The 25,151-nt window shown below is 38.9% G+C and overlaps 10 protein-coding genes and 1 non-coding gene across 11 annotated transcripts; 3 read left to right on the top strand and 8 right to left on the bottom strand.

Moving 5' to 3' along the window:
* Positions 1-1,464: 1,464 nt before the first annotated feature.
* Positions 1,465-2,619, bottom strand: RO3G_09935 (uncharacterized protein; the record flags this gene model as incomplete). Its single annotated transcript, XM_067664520.1, has 2 exons — positions 1,465-1,537; positions 1,577-2,619. The coding sequence occupies 2 exons, from the start codon at positions 2,617-2,619 to the stop codon at positions 1,465-1,467; spliced, it is 1,116 nt and encodes a 371-aa protein (XP_067520621.1).
* A 1,395-nt stretch (positions 2,620-4,014) lies between these two features.
* RO3G_09934 (uncharacterized protein) lies at positions 4,015-4,743 on the bottom strand (the record flags this gene model as incomplete). The annotated part of the gene is made up of 1 exon (XM_067664519.1): positions 4,015-4,743. The coding sequence occupies one exon, from the start codon at positions 4,741-4,743 to the stop codon at positions 4,015-4,017; it is 729 nt and encodes a 242-aa protein (XP_067520620.1).
* A 3,017-nt stretch (positions 4,744-7,760) lies between these two features.
* RO3G_09933 (uncharacterized protein) lies at positions 7,761-9,098 on the bottom strand (the record flags this gene model as incomplete). The annotated part of the gene is made up of 1 exon (XM_067664518.1): positions 7,761-9,098. One exon carries the CDS (start codon positions 9,096-9,098, stop codon positions 7,761-7,763), a length of 1,338 nt encoding a protein of 445 aa, XP_067520619.1.
* Positions 9,099-9,942: 844 nt separating this feature from the next.
* Positions 9,943-10,615, bottom strand: RO3G_09932 (uncharacterized protein; the record flags this gene model as incomplete). Its single annotated transcript, XM_067664517.1, has 2 exons — positions 9,943-9,962; positions 10,057-10,615. 2 exons carry the CDS (start codon positions 10,613-10,615, stop codon positions 9,943-9,945), a joined length of 579 nt encoding a protein of 192 aa, XP_067520618.1.
* Positions 10,616-11,537: 922 nt separating this feature from the next.
* RO3G_19107 lies at positions 11,538-11,608 on the bottom strand. Its single transcript has one exon. It is a non-coding gene; the product is annotated as a tRNA-Gly (tRNA).
* Positions 11,609-12,689: 1,081 nt separating this feature from the next.
* RO3G_09931 (uncharacterized protein) lies at positions 12,690-13,072 on the bottom strand (the record flags this gene model as incomplete). The annotated part of the gene is made up of 3 exons (XM_067664516.1): positions 12,690-12,699; positions 12,759-12,830; positions 12,951-13,072. The coding sequence occupies 3 exons, from the start codon at positions 13,070-13,072 to the stop codon at positions 12,690-12,692; spliced, it is 204 nt and encodes a 67-aa protein (XP_067520617.1).
* Positions 13,073-13,188: 116 nt separating this feature from the next.
* Positions 13,189-14,654, top strand: RO3G_09930 (uncharacterized protein; the record flags this gene model as incomplete). Its single annotated transcript, XM_067664515.1, has 2 exons — positions 13,189-13,243; positions 13,318-14,654. 2 exons carry the CDS (start codon positions 13,189-13,191, stop codon positions 14,652-14,654), a joined length of 1,392 nt encoding a protein of 463 aa, XP_067520616.1.
* A 1,363-nt stretch (positions 14,655-16,017) lies between these two features.
* RO3G_09929 (uncharacterized protein) lies at positions 16,018-17,284 on the bottom strand (the record flags this gene model as incomplete). The annotated part of the gene is made up of 4 exons (XM_067664514.1): positions 16,018-16,242; positions 16,298-16,471; positions 16,541-16,801; positions 16,871-17,284. 4 exons carry the CDS (start codon positions 17,282-17,284, stop codon positions 16,018-16,020), a joined length of 1,074 nt encoding a protein of 357 aa, XP_067520615.1.
* A 1,784-nt stretch (positions 17,285-19,068) lies between these two features.
* Positions 19,069-20,055, top strand: RO3G_09928 (uncharacterized protein; the record flags this gene model as incomplete). Its single annotated transcript, XM_067664513.1, has 1 exon — positions 19,069-20,055. One exon carries the CDS (start codon positions 19,069-19,071, stop codon positions 20,053-20,055), a length of 987 nt encoding a protein of 328 aa, XP_067520614.1.
* A 386-nt stretch (positions 20,056-20,441) lies between these two features.
* RO3G_09927 (uncharacterized protein) lies at positions 20,442-23,618 on the top strand (the record flags this gene model as incomplete). The annotated part of the gene is made up of 1 exon (XM_067664512.1): positions 20,442-23,618. The coding sequence occupies one exon, from the start codon at positions 20,442-20,444 to the stop codon at positions 23,616-23,618; it is 3,177 nt and encodes a 1,058-aa protein (XP_067520613.1).
* Positions 23,619-23,995: 377 nt separating this feature from the next.
* Positions 23,996-24,744, bottom strand: RO3G_09926 (uncharacterized protein; the record flags this gene model as incomplete). The annotated part of the gene is made up of 2 exons (XM_067664511.1): positions 23,996-24,002; positions 24,158-24,744. The coding sequence occupies 2 exons, from the start codon at positions 24,742-24,744 to the stop codon at positions 23,996-23,998; spliced, it is 594 nt and encodes a 197-aa protein (XP_067520612.1).
* Between the last annotated feature and the right edge of the window lie 407 nt (positions 24,745-25,151).

The following is a 25,151-nucleotide window of genomic DNA, read 5'->3' as shown; positions in this document are numbered from 1 at the left end:
CTGATGCTCAGCTCTTTTTGAGGTCCTTAGGATACAGTATTAGCAAACTGTCAGTCAGAAGGCACTGTAGGAAGCTAGATTTTGAGTCTGGAACTAAGGAATCGAAGAATTTCATCAGCTGTATAAGCCAAAAAAAGCGATGAAAGTGGTATCGCGACAAACCATCGCATACTATAGAGGGCTGGAAGTCCATCATATTTAGCAATGAAAAAAACATGAATGTTATGAGTGCAGATAGTATACACTAATATTGAAAGCAAGTCGAGCAACCTTAGCGATCTTTTTACGGTGATCAAGCAATGAAGCATGTTGGTTGCTCTGTTACATTTTAAGGCTGTATTAGATATTGAGGACCAGGATATTTGTGTCAAGTATACGATGCTGTAATAAAGTCATAGGTATACACATGTATTTCGCTCACTACATACCACAAAAGCCTAGGGTATAGTGGCCTAAAATATCGTAATCTCTCGTTTCAGCATGACAATGACACAAAGCACAAGGCAAGACATGCCACAAAATCAATATTTGATAGCAGGGCTTCTGTGCTAAAGGGTTAGTTACCACTAATCCCGGCTTAAGCCTTCTTAAGCATGTCTGGTGGCAATTGAAGGCAAAGCTATGACGATACGACACTAGACCAAAAAGGGTAGATTATCTTTGGAAAAGAATAGTTAAAGAGCTGGGCTCTTTTATTGAAAATGATATACACACATACTACTAGCATATGCCAAGAAGAATATCTGATGATATCAAGAGATGAGATGATTATACAAAGTCTTAGACTTTAGACACTTTTGCGGTTTTTAGAAAATATAAAATTTTATAAATAAAAAGCATGTTCCTCGCTCAGCTTTAACAATGTCATGCTAAGAATACACATAAATTACAATGGCTAGCATATCTTCCTTCTAATATAGTTTCATATCTATTGCAATTACCATGAGCAAGTAATGGTAGTTAAAAGCTGAAAAAAAGTTTTGTGCACCAGTTTTGTCCGCTACTGTATGTCGGCTTTGTGTCGTAACACATCTGATACAATGTCGTATTTGATGTCAGGTTGTGTTCTTTTTATTCTAGGTGTCTTATGCTTCTGCTTTTCTTGTATAGGCAAGTCCATGTCAACTTCAATGTTTTGTGGTTGCATTGATACCTTTGGTCTAGTTGTCGGATGAACTTCTTCGATATGACTTCTTGTTGTTACTCGTTTCGTCACAGAAGGTCCTGCTACTTGCTTTCCTTTGTCCTTAGCTTGTCTATTTTTTGGATATGGGGTTGCGGTTCCGACTTCAGGAGGTTTTTCCGGTCTGATAGCTGCATATAGATCTTTATTATGCTTTGAGTTTTTATTTTCCGTTTCTGTTAATAAGGCGTTTAGTTGATGCTGTTGTGTATTATTAATGGGTTTTATATTATTTTGGGTGTTTGATTGACCATTTCCTTGTTTAAAGGCAACCGACCCATTTAGTTTTTTGACGGTTGTTTTGTATTGGAAGTTTGTTGCTGCACGTTGTTATTGTCCATTTGTGTGTTGTACCTATTATTGTTGTTGTAGTTATTGCTGTATCTTCCATACCTATTGTTGCCATTATTGTTGCTACTGTTGTTGTTATAATCGTTGTAACTGTTGCTATTGTTGTAACGATTATTGCGGTTGTAATTTCTGGCAGGTTGTTGATATTGTTGATGATTGTTGAACTCCATACGAATAGTCTTTTGAATAAGGTCCACTAGATCCTGCTGTTGATTAGTCTCCATAATTTGCTGATGGTTGTAAGTTTGCTGAGATCTGTGATGATTACGATTACCGTGTTGTTGACTTGGATAACCTTTAGAAGTATCCATAGCTGCTAACTGGTTGATAGCAAGCATGTTATGATCGTTTGAATTGTATACTGGCATATTAGTATGTTGAACTTCTCGGTAAGGTAAGACTGGTACACCATATTCATAATCGTCAATAAGTTCGATGTTATGATTTGGGGGTGTATGATGCGGCTGATAATAGCTGTCACTGGGATAGACCAAAGCTTGGTTTGCATTTCTTGGGATAAAGGGATTATCTACCATAGCAATTCTACGTGGTCTATTTGCGTTCCACCATCCTTCTGCGTGGTTCATCCAATCCTTTAGTGTCTTTGAGCTACTTTGTATGCAGAATCTTTTGATTTCTGGCTGTAAACCAGCTCTAAATCGGCTTTCGATTACAGCTTCATCTTCGATATTGGCAAGATCAGCTGCTTCCCTTAGTCTAGCTAAGAAGATACGGGGGTGTTCTTGTTCTCCTTGAATCATATCATTAAATTCCAATTCATAGTTTTGGATGAGCTCTGCTGTGACATATTGACTTCTAAGAGCTTCAATTGCTTGTTCGTATTTGACGTCGGGAAGTTTCTTGAGTATGTCTTTTTCAAAAAAGACTTTTGCAGCACCTTTGAGTAAGGATCTGAGAATTGCGAGTTTACGGGCGTCATGTACATTATTGATAGCAAGATAAGATTCGAGTCTTTCTAGGAAGTAGCGAAAATCTTCGCCTTCATATCCATGAAAGTCAACGGGTACAGGTTTATAGTTATAATTATTGGCCAACGCGATATGTCCGGTATTGTAAGTCGCCATTTTAGATGTTATTGAGTTTGTAAATAAGTTATTTGAGTGCTTGAGCAAGTAAATTCTTGTGAGTTAAGGTTTTGTAAGTTTTGATTTGTTGATTCTTGAGTATTTTCAATTATAGTGTAATTGACCCTCGTAGTGACCACCAAATGTTATTTTGTAGTATGGTTGGTTTAGTTTGAGTGTTTTAGAGAAGTTTTTCTTGAAATTTTTAAAGTAAGGTACTGTAGTGACCACCAGATCTTTTAATTAAGATCAAATAAAGGTAAAGATAAAAAAAAAATAAAGGGATCAGGAACTTTTTATGAGAAGGTTGCCTGTTTATTGAATAAAATATATAAAATAAAATGTGAGTAGAACTGTACTGTCCTTTTTCTTCATCTAAATAGTTGGGATATTTATATTGTTAAATTTTTTTTTTTTTCTCTTGTGACGAAGCAAATAATAATATTGATGCCAATGATGACTGCGTCTTGTGAATTCCTATACTGAATCAATTCAAATTTTTTTGAACCTTATTCAATATTTGAACCTTATTTTAAAAATCAAATCTTATTTCAAAAGTCGAACCTTACTTCAAAAATGAAACCTTATTTTCTTTTGTCTATATAATAGACAAGTTTTTATTTCTATTTTACTTCACTTATCTTAACTTCTCTTTGTTATATTATTTTTATATAAATAACCAATAAATCAAGTATTTTTATCTCTGAATCTGTTGGTATAACACTCTTAAAACACAAGCAAGACAAGTCCCTTGAAGCAAATTATCTTCATTGTAAACATTTTCAAACCTTTTATTAAACTACTACAAGCAAGTCTGATCTACTTAACAAGATCTGGTGGTCACTCATAACAAGCGAATCCATTATCAATACTTTAACTCAAGTCTTATTTTTTTTATTCTTTTTATCAACTTTATTCTATTTCAAAACCATTGCAACTTTAACGTTTTTGTTGTAATGGCCTTAAGAGTTTAGAAGTAAATTTGACTTTTCTTTAGAATTTAAAAGAATTTGAGATCAAAGATTTGTGTTTAAATGAATAAATTTGGTTTGCTTGTAGTAAGTGACCACCAGATCTTGTATTGTAGATCAAACAGTAAAAGGTAATAAAGAGTTTTCTTGATAAGAGAATATAAAAGTGATATGATGAAGATAATTTGACTTCAAAGGACTTGACTTGCTTGAGTTATAAAATAAAAATAAAGAGTTTTGATAAAGAGGAACTCGATGTTTATTTGAATAAAAGATATTTTTTAAAAGTGAAGTTCAGTCAAATTATAAGAGGGGATATTTATATGATTATTATATTTTTTTTTTGTTTATCTTTAGGGACTGAGGTCCCTCCTTCGACTGAGGTCCCTCCTTCGACTGAGTCCCTCCTAGGACTGAGTCCTTCCTAGGACTGAGTCCTTTCTTCAGCAAAAGTTACACCAACTGCGTCACAGATCCCCCCACCAAGAGAAGAACCGACCTCGGTTTGAGACATCAACTGACCCCATTGATCGTGATTTTTCATTTTGGTGACAAGAGTACGGTAGACGGTGCAATTTGGAAGAATAGTCTTGAGTTGATTATACTTTGCTGTTTCATATAAATAAATGTCACGCTGGTTGTTTCCAGGTCTTTTGAATTTCAAGTGTGCCCATTCAGTTACATTTTGTGCAAAGCTTTTAGCCACAATTTCTTTTTGACGATTAATCATTGCTTGCTGTTCCAATAATGAACGATACTGTTCATAATACTCGGACATACATAATTCATAGAACCATGAATCGTCGGTAATGCTCTGGTTGTTTTGAATCAAAGGCTCATCCAAGATAACTTCATTGTTCTCTTGTTCATTTTCTTCATCATCATTCATGCTTGCTTCTTGCTGTTCCATGATTTCAGATTCAATTCGAGCCATAGTATTTGTGATAAACTCGTACTTGCTTACTATTTGTCCATCGACTTGGTAGTTATAATTTTTGTATTGGTTCTCGTAAAAGATCAAGAAATTGTCTAAAGCTTGGCAGGCAGCCTCGATTCCTTGTTCAATGTATTGCTTCTTGACATAGTTCTCAACAGTGTCCAAGTAGACGGGTCCTTGAGTATTGGCAGCAGAGTTTTCTTGTACTTCTTGCATGTTGCTCATTGTTTTAAAATATTTGATATAAATTTTTTTTTTTTTGATTTTCTTTGAGGTATATATATGCTTTTGTGTGTGACTTTAATGAAGAAGTTCTTGCGTTTCAGTATCCATTTGGTGTACAAGAATTCGCTCATTCTCCATGATCCATTGTGTCTTGGGAAGCAAATATGCTTTCAATCGATTTCCATGTACTCTTCTTAATTTAGTATCCCGGATGTCTGCACTCTTGATGTGATACGTGCCTTTTCCCAAAATATGTTGTATGATGAATGGACCTTCCCATTTATCTTGCAGTTTTCCTGACCAGGAGGTGGACATATAGTCTTTGAATACTAATACTAATTCACCTATCTTGAATGGAGGTTTCAACTCCTTACTCTGATCCAATAATTTTTTCTCTATAGCTTTCTTTTGGGCAATTTGAGTTTGCTTGATGGCTTGAGTAGCTTGTTCACGGATTCGATTCAAGTTATGTATTTGATGTGTTGTCCTATGCCACAGCTTTGCTTCAAATTTAGGAGAATTTTTCTCATACAAGTGATGATCTAGGTCAAAAGGTGTTCTGGGTTCGTAGCCATAAACTAAGAAAAAAGGGGAATGCTTGGTTGTAGCTTGCTTGATTGATCTATAGGCAAACAATGTCGCAGGTAAATAAGCATCCCAGTCTAACTTTTCTTCATAGGAACGCCTCTGTAGTATTTGTCCAAGTGTTCGGTTGAACCGTTCTATCAGGCCATTGCTTTGTGGGTTGTAGGGTGTTGTAGTTTTGTGTATTATGTTGTAATTTCTACACACCTGTCGGATGAGTTCACTTAAAAAGGGTTTACCATTATCTGACACCATGATTGTTGGGCATCCATGTCTGCAAATGATGTCTTCATAAACAAACAATGCTATTTCTGATGCATTTTGAAATCGTAAGGGTCTCGCCTCTACGTATTTTGTAAGATAATCTATAGCTGCAATAATATATCTATGTCCTGATCTCGATGTTTGTACATGTTTCACATCTAAGGCAACTCGATCAAATGGTTTTGCTGAAACTGCTACGGGATATAATTCTTCTTTCAACATTTTCTTCCCATGCATTTGGCATCTGTAACATTTCTTGACATATTCCATGATATCGTGTGACATATTATCCCAGTAGTAACGAGATGATATTTTGTGTAGAGTATTATTGTAAGCCAGATGACCTCCTAATGGATGTTGGTGGTATGCGTACATGATTTCTTCTGCTTCCTTTTTGTTTAATACTTTTCTGATAATCCCGTTGTCTGTATTGTATCTATACAAGATGTCTCGATAAATTGTAAACTTGTTTGCTTCTTTCTTGAGGTATTTCTTCATTCTAGAAGTTGCGTCTTCAGCTATTTTCATTGTTTGTAGATATTGTGTCAACTGATCGATTTTGTATTGTTCCATTTTGCTTATAGTTTGAAGTTGGTATGTTATGTCGGGATTTTTATTTTTTTCTTTTGTACTGTTTTTATAAGGTTTTATGGATTTTGTTTCAACTACCCCTCCCTTCCTCCATGTAGTTTTGGTAAAATATATATATAGATTGATATTGTTATTTATATGTCTTCATTGTTGTGTATCTTTAATATCCGAGCCTTGATAAAAAGTCTGCGCTCTCGTTTACTCTTCCAGGTCGATATTTTATTTCGAAATCGTATTCAGCAAGTGTTGTGATCCATCGTGCTATAATTCCGGTAGGATTTGGTGATTTGAGTAATCCGTGTAATGCTGAATGATCTGTGATAATCGTGAATCTTTTTCCCAACAGATAAGGACGAAACATTTTTACTGCCCATATGACTGCCAAACATTCTAGCTTTGTCGGTGCGTAATTTATTTCACTGGACCTTAGTCCCCTACTCGCGAATATGACTGGATGCTCGTGATCATTTTCATCTAATTGTGTAAGGATACACCCAAGTCCTGCTTTTGAAGCGTCTGTGACCAAAATAAAGGGTTTATTGAAATCGGGTCTAGTCAAGACAGGAGCGGTTGTAAGCAGTTTCTTCAAGGTTTCAAAGGAATCAGTGGTCTTTTCTGTCCATGGAACTTGTTTAGTAGTTTTTGTTTGATCATGTAAAGGTCTTGCTATAGCGGCAAAATTCTTTATAAATCGTCTATAATAAGAAGCCAAGCCTAAAAATCCTCTGACTTGTTTGAGTGTCTTTGGTTGTGGATATTCGATGATTTTCTTGATTTTTTCTGGGTCTGTTTGTACACCATCTTTTGTTACGATATAGCCAAGGAATTTGAGATGATCTTTGAAGAAAAAACATTTTTCAGGATTTAGTTTGAGATTTGCAATTTGTATACATTGAAAAACTTGTTCCAAGTGGTGTAAATGGTCTTGTTGGTTAAATGAATATACATTTAAGTCGTCTATATATGCTACCAGGCACTTATTAATGAGTGGCCGAAAACATAAATCAATAAGTCGTTGGAATGTGGCAGGAGAGTTTACAAGTCCCATTGGTAATGTATTGTAATGGTATATTCCAAACTTTGTTGTGAAGGCAGTTAATTCTTTACTATCTTCCTCCATCGGTACTTGATGAAAACCAGCTCGCATATCTAATGCTGAGAAAACTTTAGCTTTTCCTAACGTGTCTAGCAAGTCATCAATTCGTGGTAATGGGTATGCATCTTTTTTTGTAACTGCGTTAAGCTTTCGGTAGTCTATTACCATCCTGTATTCTCCATTTTTCTTTTTAACTAAGATGACTGGCGCAGCCCACGGACTATTTGAAGGGGATATTACACCTAGTTTTGTGTATTTTTCTAGTTCTTTTTGCAAGTGTTCTGCTTCTAAAGGGCTAATCCGATACGGTCGGTGACTGATAGGCAATGTGCCTTCTTGTACAGTTATTTTGTGTCGTAGCAACTTTGTATAGCCGATACTATTATTATCCCAATCGAAAATTTCTTCGTATTTCTTTAAGAGCCTTTTTAACATTCTTGCAATTTTTCTATCCATTTCCTCAATTTCAAGCTTACTGTACTTTTCTGCTTCTAAAGTTTCTTTTATCTTCATCTGAGGTTTCTTTGTCCATTGCTTCGGTCATTTCCATAGTACAGAGATGAATATCCTTTTCAACATCATATGCTTGTATAATCGTATCTTCTTTAAGGTTGAGTTTTTCCAAGATTCCAATTTCTTCGCCTGGATCCAAAATTATATTATCATTAGAGCGATTATGTATTCGAATTTCCAAACTCTTTTTGTTGGTAATAAAGTTGTGACAAGGGTCAAGGATACCGGTTTTTTGTAGAATTTTGGTGCTGGTTATTTCAAAACTATACATTAATCCCCTAAGTTCATCTTTAGGTTTCTTGATTATGATAGTCTTTGATGAGTTTGCCGGGATAGTTAATCCATCTGATGAGGCTTCCAGAATGCATTGATTTTTAAGATTTTTTATCTGTATGTCTTTCTTATAGTCATTTTCAAGCAGTAATAGTGAATGCTCTTCATCCTCAACTTCTTCTTCTTCAGTAGATTCTTCATCAGTGCTTTCTTCTGATTCCTCTTCAACTTCATCATCTTCTGAATCTGCTTTATCGTTTTCAAAGTGCACTTTTTTCGTTTCTTTCGAATTGGTTGAACTGATTGGATGCTGGTAACTTTGGATATAACTGGAAATTTTTGGTAGAGGTGTATTCTTACGCAAAAAGAATATTTCTATTTCTGCCTTTTTGTTTTTATAGGACACTTTCAGGGTTGAACTATTGAAGTCAATTTTGGCCTTTGCTCTGTTTAACCAGTTGTTTCCGATAATTAAATGAGTTGGGCAAGCTGGCAATACTTCAACTGTACACGGAATAATTAAATCCTCTTGTACTTCGATAGGTACATCATATATTACTCCTAGAGCAGGCTGTTTAGAACCGTTTCCCAAGGTAAATACGCTTTCTGAGGCAGCATCTATTTCTAATCCTAAAGCATCTGCCAGGGATTTTGACATACACGTCTTGGCAGCACCACAGTCAACAAGTACTTTCACCGTTTTGTCTCCGATATTGATTTTTGAATATACGGCAGTGGTATGAATGTCATCCTCTTCTATTACCGCCATAGTTTCCTTTGATGTTTCTGTTACAGGTATTCTTTTGGGTCTACATGCACTTGCTAATTTCCTTCTAAGTGTGGGAGCAGCTACCATCAAATCTCCTACAGATATGTCTGCTTTTTGATTCACAACATCTGATACAATATCATATCTGATAGGTGGGGCCTTCGTTTTTCTTTTTATTGGCTTTGGCTTGATTTCAATAGGGAGATCAGAGTCTACTTCCATACTTCCTGTAGCCTGTATTGGTTGTTTGGGCATGTTGCTTGTTTCCTTGACTTGATTACGTTTGTTTACACGCCTAGTTACTGAAGCACTACTTGGTTGTTTCCATTTTTCTCTGGTTGTCGGTTTAGAATAAGGTTTAGAGCTTAGGACTTCAGGCGGGTGTTCAGGTCTTATAGCAGCATAAAGATCTTGGGCTTGATATGTGTTATCGTATTCATTTTGGGTAAGTATGACATTGAGATTATGTTGTTGGTTTTGTTGTTTAATGGGTTTGTTGTTATGTTGGGTGTTCGATTGACCATTCTTTTGATTATCAAAAGCAACCGACCCATTTAGTTTTTTGATTGCTGATTTTGATAGCGGGGCTGAGAGGTGCCTTGCTGGGGTTGATTATTATGATTATTAGTTGGCTGATTTGGATTACGATTATGATTGTCATATTCATATCTTCCATAACTATGATCATAATTATTCCTGTATCTGTTATCGCTTCTGTAGTTATAACTGTTATTTCCATTTCGGTTATATTCATTGTTGTGAAAATTGTTATAGTTGTCATATCTAGGACGTCGATTATAATTTCTGGTAGGTTGAGATGAATGTTGATGTAGATTCAATTCACTGCGTATAGTTTCTTGAATAAGGTTAACCAAGTCATGTTGTGAGTTGGTATGCACTGATTGATTGTTATGTCTATTCATCGTTGGTTGTGTATACAAATGATTATTATTTGTACTGCCTTTCACTTCCATAGTGACTAGTTGATTTGGACCTGTGATTATTTCAGAATAGGGAGCCATATAGTTATTTCCAAAATTATTTCGTAAGTCATTGATAGGTACGGCATGAATATGTCTTTCTTCTGTGTCGATTAACTCTACGTTATGATTGTTTGCACTATGATGTCTTGTATATCTGTTATCATCATGATATATGAGGGCATTGTTGACGTTTCTTGGAATAAAAGGGTTATCCACCATGGCTATTTTACGTGGACGATTGGCATTCCACCATCCATCAGCATGATTGATCCATTCTTGGAATGTATGGGCACTACTTTGTATGCAGAATTGTTTAATTTCTTTAAGTAGACCAACACGAAAACGACTTTCAATAACTGCTTCACTTGTAATGTTCGCAAGGTCAGCTGCTTCTCGTAGTCTTGCCAAAAATATTTGAGGATGTTCTTGTTCACCTTGGAACATTTCGTTAAATTCTAATTCATAACTTTGAATTAGTTCAGGTGTGATGTAGTGTTGCTTGAGCAATTCAATGGCTTTGTCATATGTGACATTAGGGATTCTCTTGAGTATTTCTTTTTCAAAGTAAATTTTAGCAGCGCGTCGTAATTGGGATTTGAGCACGATAAGTTTTCTATCATCACTGAGAGTATTAGTGATTGCAAGGTAAGAATCAAGTATTTCTTGAAAATGGCGAAAGTCTTCTCCTTCATAGCCATAAAATTCAATTAACCTTGGGCGAAAACCTTGAGAAAAAGTTTGGTTGTTAGCATTTGCCAACGCGATTTGTCCTGTAGGATATGAGGCCATCTTGAAATTTGATATATTTGTTTTTGGTATGTTTTGTATTTCTTGAAGTAGAGTTTTGATAGTTTTCTTGACGATTTGTTTTAATTTGATAGATTTTTCCGAGTGTTTGTTAATAATGTTTGTGATTTGTTGATTTGTTGATTTGTTCCCTCGTAGTGACCACCAAATGCAACTTTAACGTTTTTGTTGTAATGGCCTTAAGAGTTTAGAAGTAAATTTGACTTTTCTTTAGAGTTTAAAAGAATTTGAGATCAAAGATTTGTGTTTAAATGAATAAATTTGGTTTGCTTGTAGTAAGTGACCACCAGATCTTGTATTGTAGATCAAACAGTAAAAGGTAATAAAGAGTTTTCTTGATAAGAGAATATAAAAGTGATACGATGAAGATAATTTGACTTCAAAGGACTTGACTTGCTTGAGTTATAAAATAAAAATAAAGAGTTTTGATAAAGAGGAACTCGATGTTTATTTGAATAAAAGATATTTTTAAAAGTGAAGTTCAGTCAAATTATAAGAGGGGATATTTATATGATTATTATATTTTTTTTTTTTGTTTATCTTTAGGGACTGAGGTCCCTCCTTCGACTGAGGTCCCTCCTTCGACTGAGTCCCTCCTAGGACTGAGTCCTTCCTAGGACTGAGTCCTTTCTTCAGCAAAAGTTACACCAACTGCGTCACAATACAAGTATTGTCATAATTCATGAGTCATGTTGATATTGAATATAAACAACTCTCTTGTGAGTCATAGCTTGTAACTTGTTGAACCTGAACTTCATTAAAAGGAAAGCAACACAAATATCCATATATAGAATAAAAAGATATGACAAAAGACATGACACAAGAACACGACAACGTCAAAAGTTAAAACGTGATTCGGAGACGACATAGTCCTATGAGAGGAATACTAAGGACTTCATTGCTTTGCGTCCTCGGGGAATCGAACCCCGGCCTTCACCTTGGAAGGGTGAAATTCTACCATTAAACTAAGAACGCACTTTTCTTTCGCTTTTGGTTAAAAAGGTAAATTTGGTTCTTTTTTGGAAAGCCGACACTGCAAATAATGTAGGGGCTTTGACGTAGAATTTTAACAGACCTATCAATCATCAATCCGGAGATTTTATAATTTTTTTATGAGAAACCATTATATCTTGCTGTATTGCACTTTTTTTAATTTTGAAAAAAGATTTAGGTGCGAAAAAAATAAAGAAATTTATTGATATTTTTGTTTTTTTTTGTAGGGTAAGTATTCATAGAGTTATTCATGTTTTAAAAAAGCGTCTTTTTTTTTCAAATGATCTTTTTTTGGAAAGCCTGTTCCCCTCTATCGTTTAAAGACCGATGTCTTCTTTTTTTTTATTTTGCTCAGAAAAATACATATTAGGAAGGCAGTCTGTGGTTTTTAGCTTAGATCATTAGAAATGTGTAACAGAAAGTAACAAAATAGTCGTGTTTGGGAAAAAAAAAGACTTGGTTAAAAAAAAAGACTTGGTAAAAAAAAAAAGACTTGGTAAAAAAAAAGATTTGGTAAAAAAAAGTTTAAGTAAAAAACAGTTTAAGTAAAAAAACAGTTTAAGTAAAAAAAAACAGGGTCTAGCAATAGAAAGTTCATTGTTCAAATGAATACAATAATCTAAGAGCGAATATACTTTATAGAAATGCAAATACTTTTACATTATAAAAAAAGAATACGTGTATATTCTAAAAGAATAAAAAAATAAAGAAGCTCTGCTGACATTTTGTTACAAGGCAGTTATAATTAACAAATACATACAAAACTTTTTGTTTATCAAATAAATATATTGCTTTATTATTTTTTATGACAAATATTGTAAAAGAATATATGCTTTTAAGCTTATACTAGTTTATTACTTACTTTATGTTTGCACATGTGCGTAATTTGCCATTAGCCATTAGCCATTAGCCATTAAAGATGTGGGGCAATGACAACTTTCTTTACCAAAAAGAACTTTTTAGCAACAGGCAACAATATAAGTCTGTTATTCTTATAGTTTCTTTAAGTTGGAAAGAACAACTTTGCTCATGAGGTTCATGTTCGTCATCCGAATGTGTCCCATTAGGAATTTCTAATGTAAAAAAAAAGGACATTAGTTTTAGTCACTATTTTTTTTTCTTATAAACTTACATTTGGCCAGTGCTTGGTCTTTTCTTTTTATCTTCTTTAATTTTGGCATCTAGTCTATTCCATGAAACAAGACTAGGGAGAAAAAAAAAGTTATTTTACTGCCTTATTTCATTGTTTAAGCACCGACTGTTTTTGCAAATTTAGTATTCCTTTTTTATCAGGCACGTTTTTTTTTCTTCCTTATTTCTTTACAAAATACTAAATTCTTTAAAATGAACAACATGAACAACACCAAAATCGCCTGCACTTGTACCGAATGCAGCATGCATCCCGGTGGATTTAGAAGACTCACCAAAAGAACTGTTCTTAGCCATAAGCGTTTAGACAGAATCAGAGGAAGAGGTTTTAGTTTTATTTTTTTTGTATAAAGGCACTCGTGTTAATGTAAAAAAAAAAAAAAATAGAGTCTGGAAGACAATCAACCGAAGTCATGCAACAATCAGCAGCCATCCATGAAACCGAAAGTGAGCATACCACCTTTGAAGGTATATTTTCAGTCAACAAAGCATTTTATATTAGAAAGATTTTATTTATTGAAGTGTATTTTGCAACTTGTTAGACCACATGAATGTTGATGGAGAGGAGGAATTGAGCCACGAAGATCAGCTCAAGCATCTTTTGGTGCTTTACGTGGTTCTTTTCCAAGCAAAGCACCTCTCTGTGCAAGCTGGTGAAGAGTTATTAGCCTTTCTTTCTTTCTTTGTTCGTGCTCTTGGCCATGGCATGGAGATTCCAACAAAGATCTCCACAGCTCGTGCCATGGTCAACTACTCGTCTGCCAGCAGTGGTGTCTCCCGTTTTCTTGTCTGTTCCCTCTGCAGAAGCGTGTACACCATGGGAAGTTTGCATGCCCGACAATGCTCCTACGTCAGGTTTGCAAACAACCCTCACCGCCAAGAACAACCATGTGGTAATCCTCTTTATGTTGGAAGCACCGTCAAGCCTGCCCTTGAATATCCTTACAACTCAACTTTGGAAACCTTAAAGAAGTTTTTTGCTCGTCCTGCCTTCGAGTTTCAAATTGAGCAGTGGAGAAGTAGATCGGTGGAAGAGGATGTTCTTTACGACATTTATGATGGTAGAGTTTGGGGCCAGCTTGCTGACTCAAATGCTCAGCCATTTGTCAACAAAGAAAGGTCGCTGATGGTGTCGTTGAATGTGGACTGGTTCCAGCCTAGTGACGGTATGCACTACTCTTGTGGTGGTGTATACCTAACTATCAACAATCTCCCTAGAAGTTCGAGGATGAAGACTTCCAACATTATCCTCGTTGGCATGATTCCTGGTCCTGGCGAACCCACGGATGACCAAATTCAAAACTTCTTGCGGCCAATGGTGGATGAGTTGATTGTCCTGTACGATGGTGCGGTTATACCCACCTATCAATGCCCAAATGGTGTGCTTGTTCGTGTTGCTTTAATGTCAGTCAACTGTGACATACCTGCAGCACGTAAAGTAGCCGGGTTTATGGGGCAGTCAGCTCATAAGGCTTGTAACAAATGCTCAACTGTCTTTCCAAGAATCAGTACTGGCGCCAATTCATCCAAGCCTGATTTCTCCAACTTTGATGATGAGCATTGGGTAATGAGGGACAGCACCCAGCAAAGACGAGAGGCGTATGACTGGCTGAACGCGACCCATATCACCCAGCAAAAGGCATTGCAGACAAGTACGGGGAGTAAATGGAGCGAGCTTCATCGACTTTGCTATTTTGATGTGGTAAGATTGACAACTGTGGATCCAATGCACAACTTGTTCCTTGGTACACCAAAGAGGATGATTGAAGTTTGGGAAAGCCGTGGTTTGCTTACAGTAAATGATTTCAAGGCAATGGCTGATGAATCAAATTCAATTCTCATTCCTTCTCAATACTGCAAGATCCCTAGATGTATGTAACAAATATAAAAAACTTTAATTTATGTTCAAGCTAACAATTTTTTTTTTAAAAAAAAAAGCCAAGGTTGAAAGTTCTTTCAGCAATATGAAATCTGACGAGTGGAGAACGTGGTGTGTTGTGCTTTCGCCTTTTCTCTTGAAACAAAAGCTGACAAGAGAGCACTTCGATGTTTGGATGCAGTATGTTGAAGCTGTGAAGTTGGTCACCGGCCCCTTGATTACAGTTGAAGACATAGAAATGGCGCATTCACTTTTTAAGAATTTTGGCAAGTCATGTGTTCAATTGTATGGAAACTCTATGACAACCCCCAATATGCATATGCACATGCATCTGAAGGAATGCTTTTTGGACTTTGGTCCTTCTTATGCCTTTTGGCTTTATGGTTTCGAACGCCTTAATGGTAATATAAAAAATATTAATATTAATTTCAAGACAGGCTTCGAAACAACCTATGCCATTATGTTTACACAAAATGTTCATACGCAAGACCTCATACATTCATTACATTCATTCATTAACACAAACAACGAAGATATGCTCCTATTGGTGAAATCGATAGAAGAGATAGGCGAGGTTACGAGTGACGAGAGTGGTTTAACGCCATTTGACTACTCTCGTTTCATAGACGGGCCTAGTTTATTCAATTCGACGATCACTGGTAGTGAGCCTCTACCACCATCATCCTTTCCTTTAAAATTCAACAAGAAAACAGAACTTATATGCCATGAGCATTGTGATGCTTTAAAAAATTACTATATGAACACCTATGCACCTATGATAACAAATACATACATTGATACCACCATACACTCATTCAAAAAAATCACTTTGCTTGGACAGCTTTATCAGCCAGCAAGTGCAAATTCATTATCATCATCACCATCATCATTCATTCAGGCCATTGTCGACAATCAACTGCGCATTGGTCAAATATCATATTTTTTTACTCATTCATTTGGTAACAACACTCATTACTTTGCATTTGTCAATTGGTACAGTCATGCGTCCCAACATTTCCCCTCCTTTGATGGTACTGGCATCCAAGTGTGGAAGAGCCAGTATGAACCTGTGTCAAGACAAAACATACTTCCGATTCATCGCATTTACAATCCTGTTGCTGTCAAGCCTTACATTGACAATCATATTCTCACTCTCTCTCTTCCAAGAAAGATTTATATGTAGCAAATATGAAAAACAATTCAATCATTTATCATTATTTTTATCATTATCATTATTATTATTTTATATATTTTACTAAAGAATCATTCAATAGACTAGTTTTTTTTTAACAAATGTTTATTCAATTTGATAAGAGGCAACAAAACAAGAAACAAAAAAAAAAGGAAACAAAAAAGCGGATGCCTATGGCATTGGGTTCGCAGCAGCAGAGGAGGAAGGACCAGAAACAGAAGTGGGGAAGCCAAGAGCAGGGGAAGAAAAAGCCCAGGAAGGGTAGTACTCATGATCAAGTTTATCTGGGAACTCCATTTCAACATATTGTACTCTTCTTCTAATTGTTGGTGGAGCTCCCTTTTTCTTTAGTAGTTCTCTGTGCCCTTTCTGGAGCTCTTTGTGGAATTCCACTACCTGTAGGCAATTAAGGTATATTAGAAAATGAGATTTATTGATATGTCATACTTACTCTTTCACTTCTGAATGATGGCCGTTTGACAATAAACGTACGGCCATCTTCATCTTCTGGGCCATTCTCCTCATCAGAGGTCCAATCAACCGTCAAGATCTTTTCGGCAAATGGGAACCGTGCTTGGTATGCAGCTGCGTTAGCGTTGTAAGCAACCCTCCTGTTAAGGAGTTTCTATTATAAAGTATTGATGTAAGTATTATAGGCATTTTATATTACAATTTTTAAATATCAAGTACTTACTGCATTTACGCGGCTGCGGCAGGCTGACGTTGGTGTCGTCACAGCTTTCCCATTTGCCTTATCCACCATGTAATAGAACTTGCTTCTAATCATGGTGAATACTTGCGAATCAGTCAGGCCATTGAAGCGTTGGTGCTTCCTGACTTCATCGCGCAACAGATTTTTTACTTTTCTGTTGGCCTTGTCGGTGATGGACTTGAGTGTATCAAACTTGATGCCACGGCCAACCAAGTATTCACGGTAATGATCAGCTATGTGATCCTATAATGTAAGTAAGAAACAAAGTTATTAAATTGTATTTGCTAATTGATACTTTAATTTTAAACTTACACTACACTGCTTTTTGATCCTGTTGATCTCAGCCACATCAACATACTGCTGCCCTTGCTGTGGCTGTTGAACTGGGTGCTGCTGCTGCTGCTGCTGCAGTTGTTGCTGTTGCCACATTTGAGCAAAAAACTGCATTTGGGCAGCCATCATCTCTGGTGTGAGAGCAGAGGCTGCTCCAACGGCCTCTGCACCAGTATGGCTGCCAAAGCTTGCAACGGAAGCAGACACAGGGACAGGAGCGGACACGGGAACAGGAAAAGGAACAGAAGCAGAAGCAGAAGCGGAAACAGGAGCAGAAGAAAGAGAAGAAGAAGGAACAACAGTGGATGATGATCCAGCAATATTTGAAGAAACTCTTGCCCTTTTGGGGGCATTGCTGGGAACGTTGATGGGAGTGGCGACGCGTCTGGACATTTTTCAAAATAAAGTATAAAGAGGGGAAAAAAAAGAAAAACGTCCTACATTGTTTTTTTTTTATATTCTTTAGTTTAGTTTGTACTCTTTCTTTTTTTTTTTAAAAAAAAAAACTATTGGGGTTGAAGATGTTAAATTTAAATGAAGAATAAGTCTAACAATATATAAACAAGCTTTTTGAATATTTTAATAGCTGTTCTAATTTCAGAAATGGTGTTAGAATGAGCTTTCATGGTTATTAGATTTGACTGATGCTGAATAGTTGTAACACTAGTAAAATGAGGCTATAAAAAAAGTTTTTTTTTTCCCTTTTTTCTTTTTTTTTTTTTTTTTAAAAAAAAAAACAATCTTCATAAAAGGTAAGTTCTTCATATTATATATACTATATTCCTGCTCTAATAGTGCTTTTACTTTAGTAAAATAATATCGGTTGCTTTCTTGATGTTTGAAATGGTCTTTATAAAGTCTTTTTCCCAGGATTATCGTTGCTTCCTTTACTTGTTGGTATAAGCTTAACTAGTGTCTTTTTTTTTTCTTTTTTTTTCCTGTTCCATCTAAAGCAAGGTACTATTACTTTTACTATATACTCGATTGCTAATAGCTATTATAGATGCGTGTTGCTTCCCTTTTCTTTACTTATTGGTATAAGCTTAGCTAGCTTTGTTTTTTCTGAACCCATCTAAAGCAAGGTACTATTACTTCTATTACATAACCTATATAGCTAATAATTATCATAGATACATGCTGCTTCCTTTTTTATTTGTTGGTATAAGCTTAGCTAGTCTTCTGGCCTATCTAAAGAAAGGTACTATTACTTCTACTACGTATACTCAATAGCTAATAATTATTATAGATACGTGCTACTTTGCTTTGGCCTTTACTATTTCTTTCTCGCCCTTGCTTTGGTTCTTGAGTACTGATGTCTTTCCTTCTTTTGCTTTGAGTGCTCAAGCCCTTGAATCCTTGAATCTTTGAATCCTTGTGTCTTTGCATCCTTGAGCTTGGCTTTTTTTTTTTTTTTTTTTCTCATGAGAACCTTTTGAGTTCCACGAGATTAATTGATGTATTTTTAGATTAGATGATGCTATTTTGGTGACAATAGGTAAGTCAAATAAGCTTTTAAAGCACTACAAGCAAAGAAATACTCTATATTGTTATTATTATTTTATTTGAATAAAAAAAAAGCTATTTTTATAAACCAAATCCCTATTTTTTTGTGTATATAAAGCAATATAAGTGGTTCATAAAGAAGTATATAAAGCAATATGAGTGGTCGATAAAGAAGTTTATAAGGCAATATGAGTGGTTTATAAAGATCAAAAAGACAAATAAAGCATTGATTTGAAAAGTATCATTGGTCCCCAATTTTTTTCTGACGTAGAAAAGACTATGAAAAGCAGCTACCAAGATAGACGTCCTCGCACATTAAGGATTAAATCTACTTAGAACTCTGAATTATCACTCCCGTCAGTATCTGCATTAGCAAAACGCAGAATAAATAATAGAATCATAGGTCAATAAACGGTGCAGATGTTGACGTCGGCATAAATATGCATTCAATCACAGATTTTCATATCGCTGAACATAAAAGCATATACCTAACAATTAACGGTTCGCAGAGTTTGCACGATTATTTCCAGTGCGATATCTCTGTCAAATCAAGCCATCCATCAACAATTTTTACATCAATCGACTCCTTTTTATCAATACTTTTATTTGGTCTAACTCTTATTGCTATATCTTCCATACTTGTTGCTTAATCGTCGTTCAAAGTTTGCATCCAAATGTCGACAACAAGAAATACTAGAGGTTCTAAAAACCTGAATGCCGCCGCCGGACCCAGTTCACCGGACTTGGAAACAACAGTCCAGAATCTTAGTCACGCCCTTCAAGCGGTCACTGCTCGTCTCTCTGCTTTAGAAGAACTGAAGCTCGAACTGGAAACCTTGCGAGGTGAGAACGCTCGCCTTGCCGAAACAAACCGGTCTCAAGCCGACGAAATTGCTTCCTTGCGTGCCGAACTGGCCGCACACACTGCCGGGGTCCCTACAAATACCCCAAGTTCAAATGCCGCTGCTTCTTCTTCTGCTCCTCCTAATGGTGCTAAAGTGACCGTTCCTTCGCCCACCTTGGGTTCTGCTGCCTCGTCTTGGGCTACCGTTGCTTCTCGTTCTGCTAAGAACAAACTCCGTCGTCGTGCTGCTGCTGCTCGTGGTTTCCAGCCTGTGTCTGGTGAACAAGGTTTTGAATACGTTTACATACCTCGCTCTCGTAGGATGACCTACACTGAAGCTCGTCGTCGTCTCTCTCGTCTTGGTGTGGATAGCTGGCGCATCTTAGATGTGTGCTATCCTGCCCACTCTGTTGTCGGTCTCTTGGTACACTTACAGTACAAGCCTGCTCTTCTGTCCTTGTTGGAAAAGGCCAAGATTCCCACCTTGGATACCTTTGATCCACTCGATCCTGCTAACCTGGCTGACCCCAAGTTCCAATCTGTTTCTGCTGAAGAGCGTAGTCATGCCATCTCGCTCATCAATGATGACCGCTCTCGTAAGGCTTTGGAGCGCTTGCGCTATCCTGTTGCTCTTTCTGTCTCTCGCTACCTGTTAGCACAAGCCTTGGTCTCGGATGAGACAGTGTCTGAAGTGCTGTCTGCTAAGCAAGATCGACCCAAGACTGCTCGCCACTACGATGATATGACTGAAGACATGGCTCTTGACGACTATGAGCATCATCGTCCTGCATCGCGCTCTAGCTATGGATCCTTATAATGATGAGTAGTAATACTTGTCATTATAATATACCCTCGGTCTCACCATCTGGTATGGTCCCAGATCCGTCAACCCCTTCCTCTCCTTTGGTTTCTCCTGGTACTTATGGCTCCCATGGTCCATCAATTACTCCATCCTCCTCATCATCTTCTTTTATACCGCTCACTATCGGCTTGTGGAATGCCAATGGGCTTCAAGAATCCACAGCCGATGATCTACTTCGTCACTGCCAGTCGTTTTCCTTGGTCTTCATCACCGAAACCTGGTTGCTCCCGCCCCACAGGATCCGTACCTCTTGGACCCAGTTCAACCTGTATGGCTCTCCTGTGGTCAACAGCTATCGTGGCTCTCAAGGTGTCTCTGCTCTGGTCTCGCCTACGTGTCCGATGGCTGTGGTACAGTTCCCGGTTCATACCAAGTATGCTCTGGGTCTGCGGTTGGGTCGCTCCTTGCGTCTCATCTGCCTGTATTTGCCCCCTTCCTTGTCCAACGACGAGGTCTCTTCTGTGTTGGTTTCGTTGCCCTTGACAGACGATACGATCATCTGTGGTGATCTGAACGCGCGTCTTGGTGCAATCACGGGTGATTCCGTGGCCAATACTCGAGGTTCGGTGCTGCTTCGCTGGTGTGAAGAACATGGTCTATCCGTTCTGAACTCGACTCTCGCTCCTGGGGTGCCTACGTTCTTGTCCTATCGTGGTGGCCAAGTCAAGCAAAGTATGATCGACTACTTCTTGACCAACACGACCTCTGCTCTTCGGTCCCCTCGGATGCAAGTCTACAGTGATCTCTCTCTTGGCTCTGACCACAAACTGTTGTCCCTCTCCTTTGACTATGCAGTCCCTGATAGTTACCCATCGCAGCCCGTTCTCTCTTCTTCTAGTGCCCGTCGGCTATGGAACCTCTCTCGGTTGAAGGAACCCGATGTCTGTAGTCTGTACGTGGCCTCATTCCAGTCCTTGGCCGCTCCATTGGTTGATCAGTTCAAAGCTCTGAAGTCAAGTCCTCCTTCTGCTGCTCCGTCTATAGACGCTCTCAACGACTCCCTCAACGAGGCGATCTATAGTGCGCTCGACAAGTCGGTTGGCTCTCGCTCTTCTCGACCTTCCCAATGGAAGCCATTCTGGAATGCGCACTTGCAAGAACTCGCCGATGTTCGTGAACATCACTACCGTAGGTGGCGTCGAGCCATTGGCATCGACAAGGCCTTGTGGTGGGATCGACATCAGGCCGCTCAAGTCCGGTTTCGCGCTGCTCTCAAGTCTGCTAAGCGTCTCTCTTGGCGTGCTTTCTGTGACTCTCTGGCCCGTGGCGAGCTTGCTCGTGCGATGTCGAAGGTGAAGGTGATTCGGAACCGACGACGTCAGCAGGTTGGGTTTACCCATCCTGACGGCCCTGCTGCAGGTGCGAGCGCGATGCGCCAACACCTTGCCTCGGTCTACTCTGGTGACGGTCTTCCGTCAAGGCGCCCTGACCCTCTGCCCTCTGTCTCTGGTATGGTGCCTTTTGACCTCGATAGTCAAGACCCTGGTATGCCTTCGTTCACTGCTGACAGTGTGGGTTCACTGATGCGACGTCTCCCTCTGCGTAAAGCTCCTGGTCCTGACCACTTGCGTACGGAGATGCTCCTACCCATCAAGTCTGTCCTGGCCCCACTGCTCTCTTTGCTTTTCAGTATCTGCTACCAGTGGTCTTATACCCCTTCTCTCTGGCGTCAAGCACAGGTGGTCCCCATCCACAAAAAGGGTGATCCTACCTCGCCAGGGAACTATCGTCCAATCTCCTTGACCTCCATCGTCCGCAAGCTCTTTGAGATGTGCCTCTTTCCCTCTGTTGAAGATGTCTCTCCTCCGCTCGATGTAGCTCAAGGTGGTTTCCGTCACCAGCGTAGTGCATTGGATCAAGCCCTCTGTCTCCATGATCTGATGCACTCTTACCGACGCCGACACAATCATTATCCTGTGGTCGCTTTCCTGGACATCAAGTCAGCCTATGATACAGTCGATCGTCGTATCATATGGCAATCGATGCTCGCCTCTTCTGCTCCTCTGTCCTTGGTGTCCTTGCTGTCCAACATGTTTGATGATGTCTCGGTGTCTGTGTTGTTGCAGAACAATGTCTCTGATCCGTTTGTGCCGAGTACAGGTGTCCTTCAGGGCTCTGTCTTGAGTCCTCACCTGTACTCGATCTATGTCAACACATTGCCGGCTTTGCTTCGTTCTGCTGCTTCTGCAACAACCACCTCGGTGTTCTCGGTGTCTCCTTCTGGTCCTCCTGGTTCTGGTGCTCTGGTTCCCGATGGTCTTCCCTTTGGTCCTTTGGTTGGCACTGCTGCTTTGTCTTCCTCGTCTCCGTCGCCCACGCCCATCAACAGCCTGTTGTATGCGGATGATGTGGCGCTGGTTGGGTCTGCTCGCGAAGTTCGGCATATGCTGGACCTAGCACAGACTCACTCCCTGACTCTTGGTTACAAGTGGAGTCCACTAAAGTGTGCTGTCCTTAATGCACCTTCCACCTCGTCAAGTCGCTTTGTCAAGATGTCGCTGTACGATCAAGACCTCCCTACTGTCGAAGAGTTTACTTACCTTGGTGTTCCCTTTGATGGTAAGGGTATCTGTACCTCTGCTCTTATTAAGCATCGCTCGTCTGGTACCCTTGCTGCCATGGCTCAATTGCATTCGATGGGACTCAACCGTCAAGGCTTCCCTCTGCTGCTCTCTTCTCGTCTGTTCGCTTCGTTCATACGTCCTAAGCTTGAGTATGGTCTTGCCATTGCTCAGCTTACAAGAAAGGACTATGACGAGCTTAACCGTGCTCAAGACCGGTGTCTTCGTATGCTTGTCGGTGGCCATCGTACTGCATCAACCGTAGTGCTTAGGCACATTACCAATCTGCCGTCCATGTCTTTCCGTGCTGACACGTTGGTGCTCAAGTTCTGTCGTCGTGTTGAAGGTCTTCCAGATGATTGCCTCTTGTCTTTGCTGACGCAGTCTGTCCAAGTATCACTTCTGTCTCGGCTCCGTAATCGGCGTATTGTCCTCGACTGCCCTTCGGATGTATCCTCATCTTCTCGTCTTGCCTCTTGGCTTCGAAGGTATCGTCAAGACCAGTTCCATAACTTCTTACAGTCCACCCCCCAGGTTCTGATTCGCGCTTGTCGCCCTGTTCTTAGGGTGGATCCCATCCTGTACTTGCCTGCCTCCCGTGCTGACCGGTCTCGTCTTGTCAGATGGCGCATGGGTTGGATCCCAGGCAAGCCTGCTCCCTGTTCCTGTGGTCTTGGCGATACCTCTCGTTCTCACCTTATGGTCTGTACCTTGGTTCCTTCTGCTCTTTGGTGCTGTCTGCCTGTTCCGCCTGCTGGTTATGTGGGTCACCACATTGACTATGTCCTGAACTTGCTTCCTGTCTCTGCTTCTGCTCGGTGTCCACCTTTCTGGTCCGCTCTGTGTCAGATCCTCTGTCATTTTGACAAGATCTGTCATCCTGACATCGAGTACAACTCATCTTCTCTGCCTGGTCAAGTCTGGATTGACAAGTCCTCTGCTGCTGCTACTCCATAATGACAAGCGCTCCGATCCACCCTCTGGCTTCTACCTCCCACTGCCAAACCATCTTAGTGCACGATGCGGAGGGGACCAAGGTGTTGACGAGTTGCTCAGTAGTTAGCGCTACCAATGGCTATTTCTCTCTCCTTTTTTTCGCTCTTGTGTGCTCTGCGAGTGTTTTTTGTTTCTTGTCTCTTCTGTTTGTTTCTTGAGTATGACTGTAATGATATTTATCGCTTGTCAATATATTCTTCATATACAGTAGGTCAAAAAACTGCTGCAAGGAATCCATTTTTCTTGGTTTTTGTAGCGCACATCCTGTTACAATGGCACAAACTGCCTCTGTTCCCACATAGTAAATCTTCTACATGTCTTGAGAAATCCGAAAGAGTTTAAGCCCTATTGGATAAGTATTGAAGGAAGTATGAGATGCGCAATTTGAAAATTTGGAAAAACGAAAATTTGAACGGAATGAATTTATTTATTAATATTTAGTTGACCCTCCTTTTTTATTAATAACCTCTTGAATTCTTGCCGGCATGCTATCGATATACCTTTGGCAAAGATCTTTGTCAAAGCCATTCCATACTTTTTCTACTCGTTCCCAAAGCTCATCCGTATTCTTTGCTCTACGTTCGTAACAGCTGAGCTTCAACTTCAATTGATGCCATACGTGTTCTATTGGATTTAAGTCCGGACTCTGAGCTGGCCAATCGCTAATATACCGCACTTGATGATTATCTAACCAGTCTATTGTAGATTTTGCCTTGTGCTTTGGATCATTATCATGCTGAAAGTAAACGTTGGACCAGTTGAAATTGTAGTATTGCATAGTATCACGAAGCGCACTGTCCAATATATGCTGATAAACATTCGCGTTCATGTTCCCATCGTAAATTTGACAAGCATATCCTGGTCCTTCAGAAGTTATACAGCCCCACATCATCAATTTGCCTGCTCCATGCTTGACTGTAAGTTCTAGATGATGCGGTTGAAGAGGATCATTTGGTCTTTTCCAATAATACTTACAGCCATCAGAGCCCCATACGTTGATCTTGGTTTCATCAGAAAAGACGACTTTTCGCCATTCTTCTACTGTCCAATCCTGATGCTTCTTGGCCCATTCTAATCGATGCTGCATATGAGCTTTTGTCAAAAACGGCTTCTTTTTTTTTATTGAAGAATGGAACTCCATTGATTTCAGTACGTTAATTGCTGACTGGTATGAGATATCGTAGCCAAGCTGAACCAGCTCCCGGTGTACCTCTTTGGCAGTCTTTAAAACCCCTTCAATGACTTTTCTTTTTATTAACCGCTTCGTCACTTTGGAGACTACTGTAGGTCTACCACCTATGCTTTTTGTCCTATTTGGAAACAACCGTCTAGAGTATCTACTGACAGTTGATTCATGTACTCCAATTTCTTTAGCAATATCGTACGTTGATGTGGATCCAGTTAATGCTTGCTTGAGATCGTCTACTTTTCCTTCTGGCAGTCGTTTAGGCATGCGATTGGTAATAAGGTAAAAAAGAGAAATAATTTAAGTAA

This window comes from Rhizopus delemar, genomic scaffold (genome assembly GCF_000149305.1).
Source record: "Rhizopus delemar RA 99-880 supercont3.7 genomic scaffold, whole genome shotgun sequence".
Classification (NCBI taxonomy): domain Eukaryota; kingdom Fungi; phylum Mucoromycota; class Mucoromycetes; order Mucorales; family Rhizopodaceae; genus Rhizopus; species Rhizopus delemar.
The sequence above is the reverse complement of the archived record's forward strand: the minus strand, read 5'-3'. Positions and strand labels throughout refer to the sequence as shown.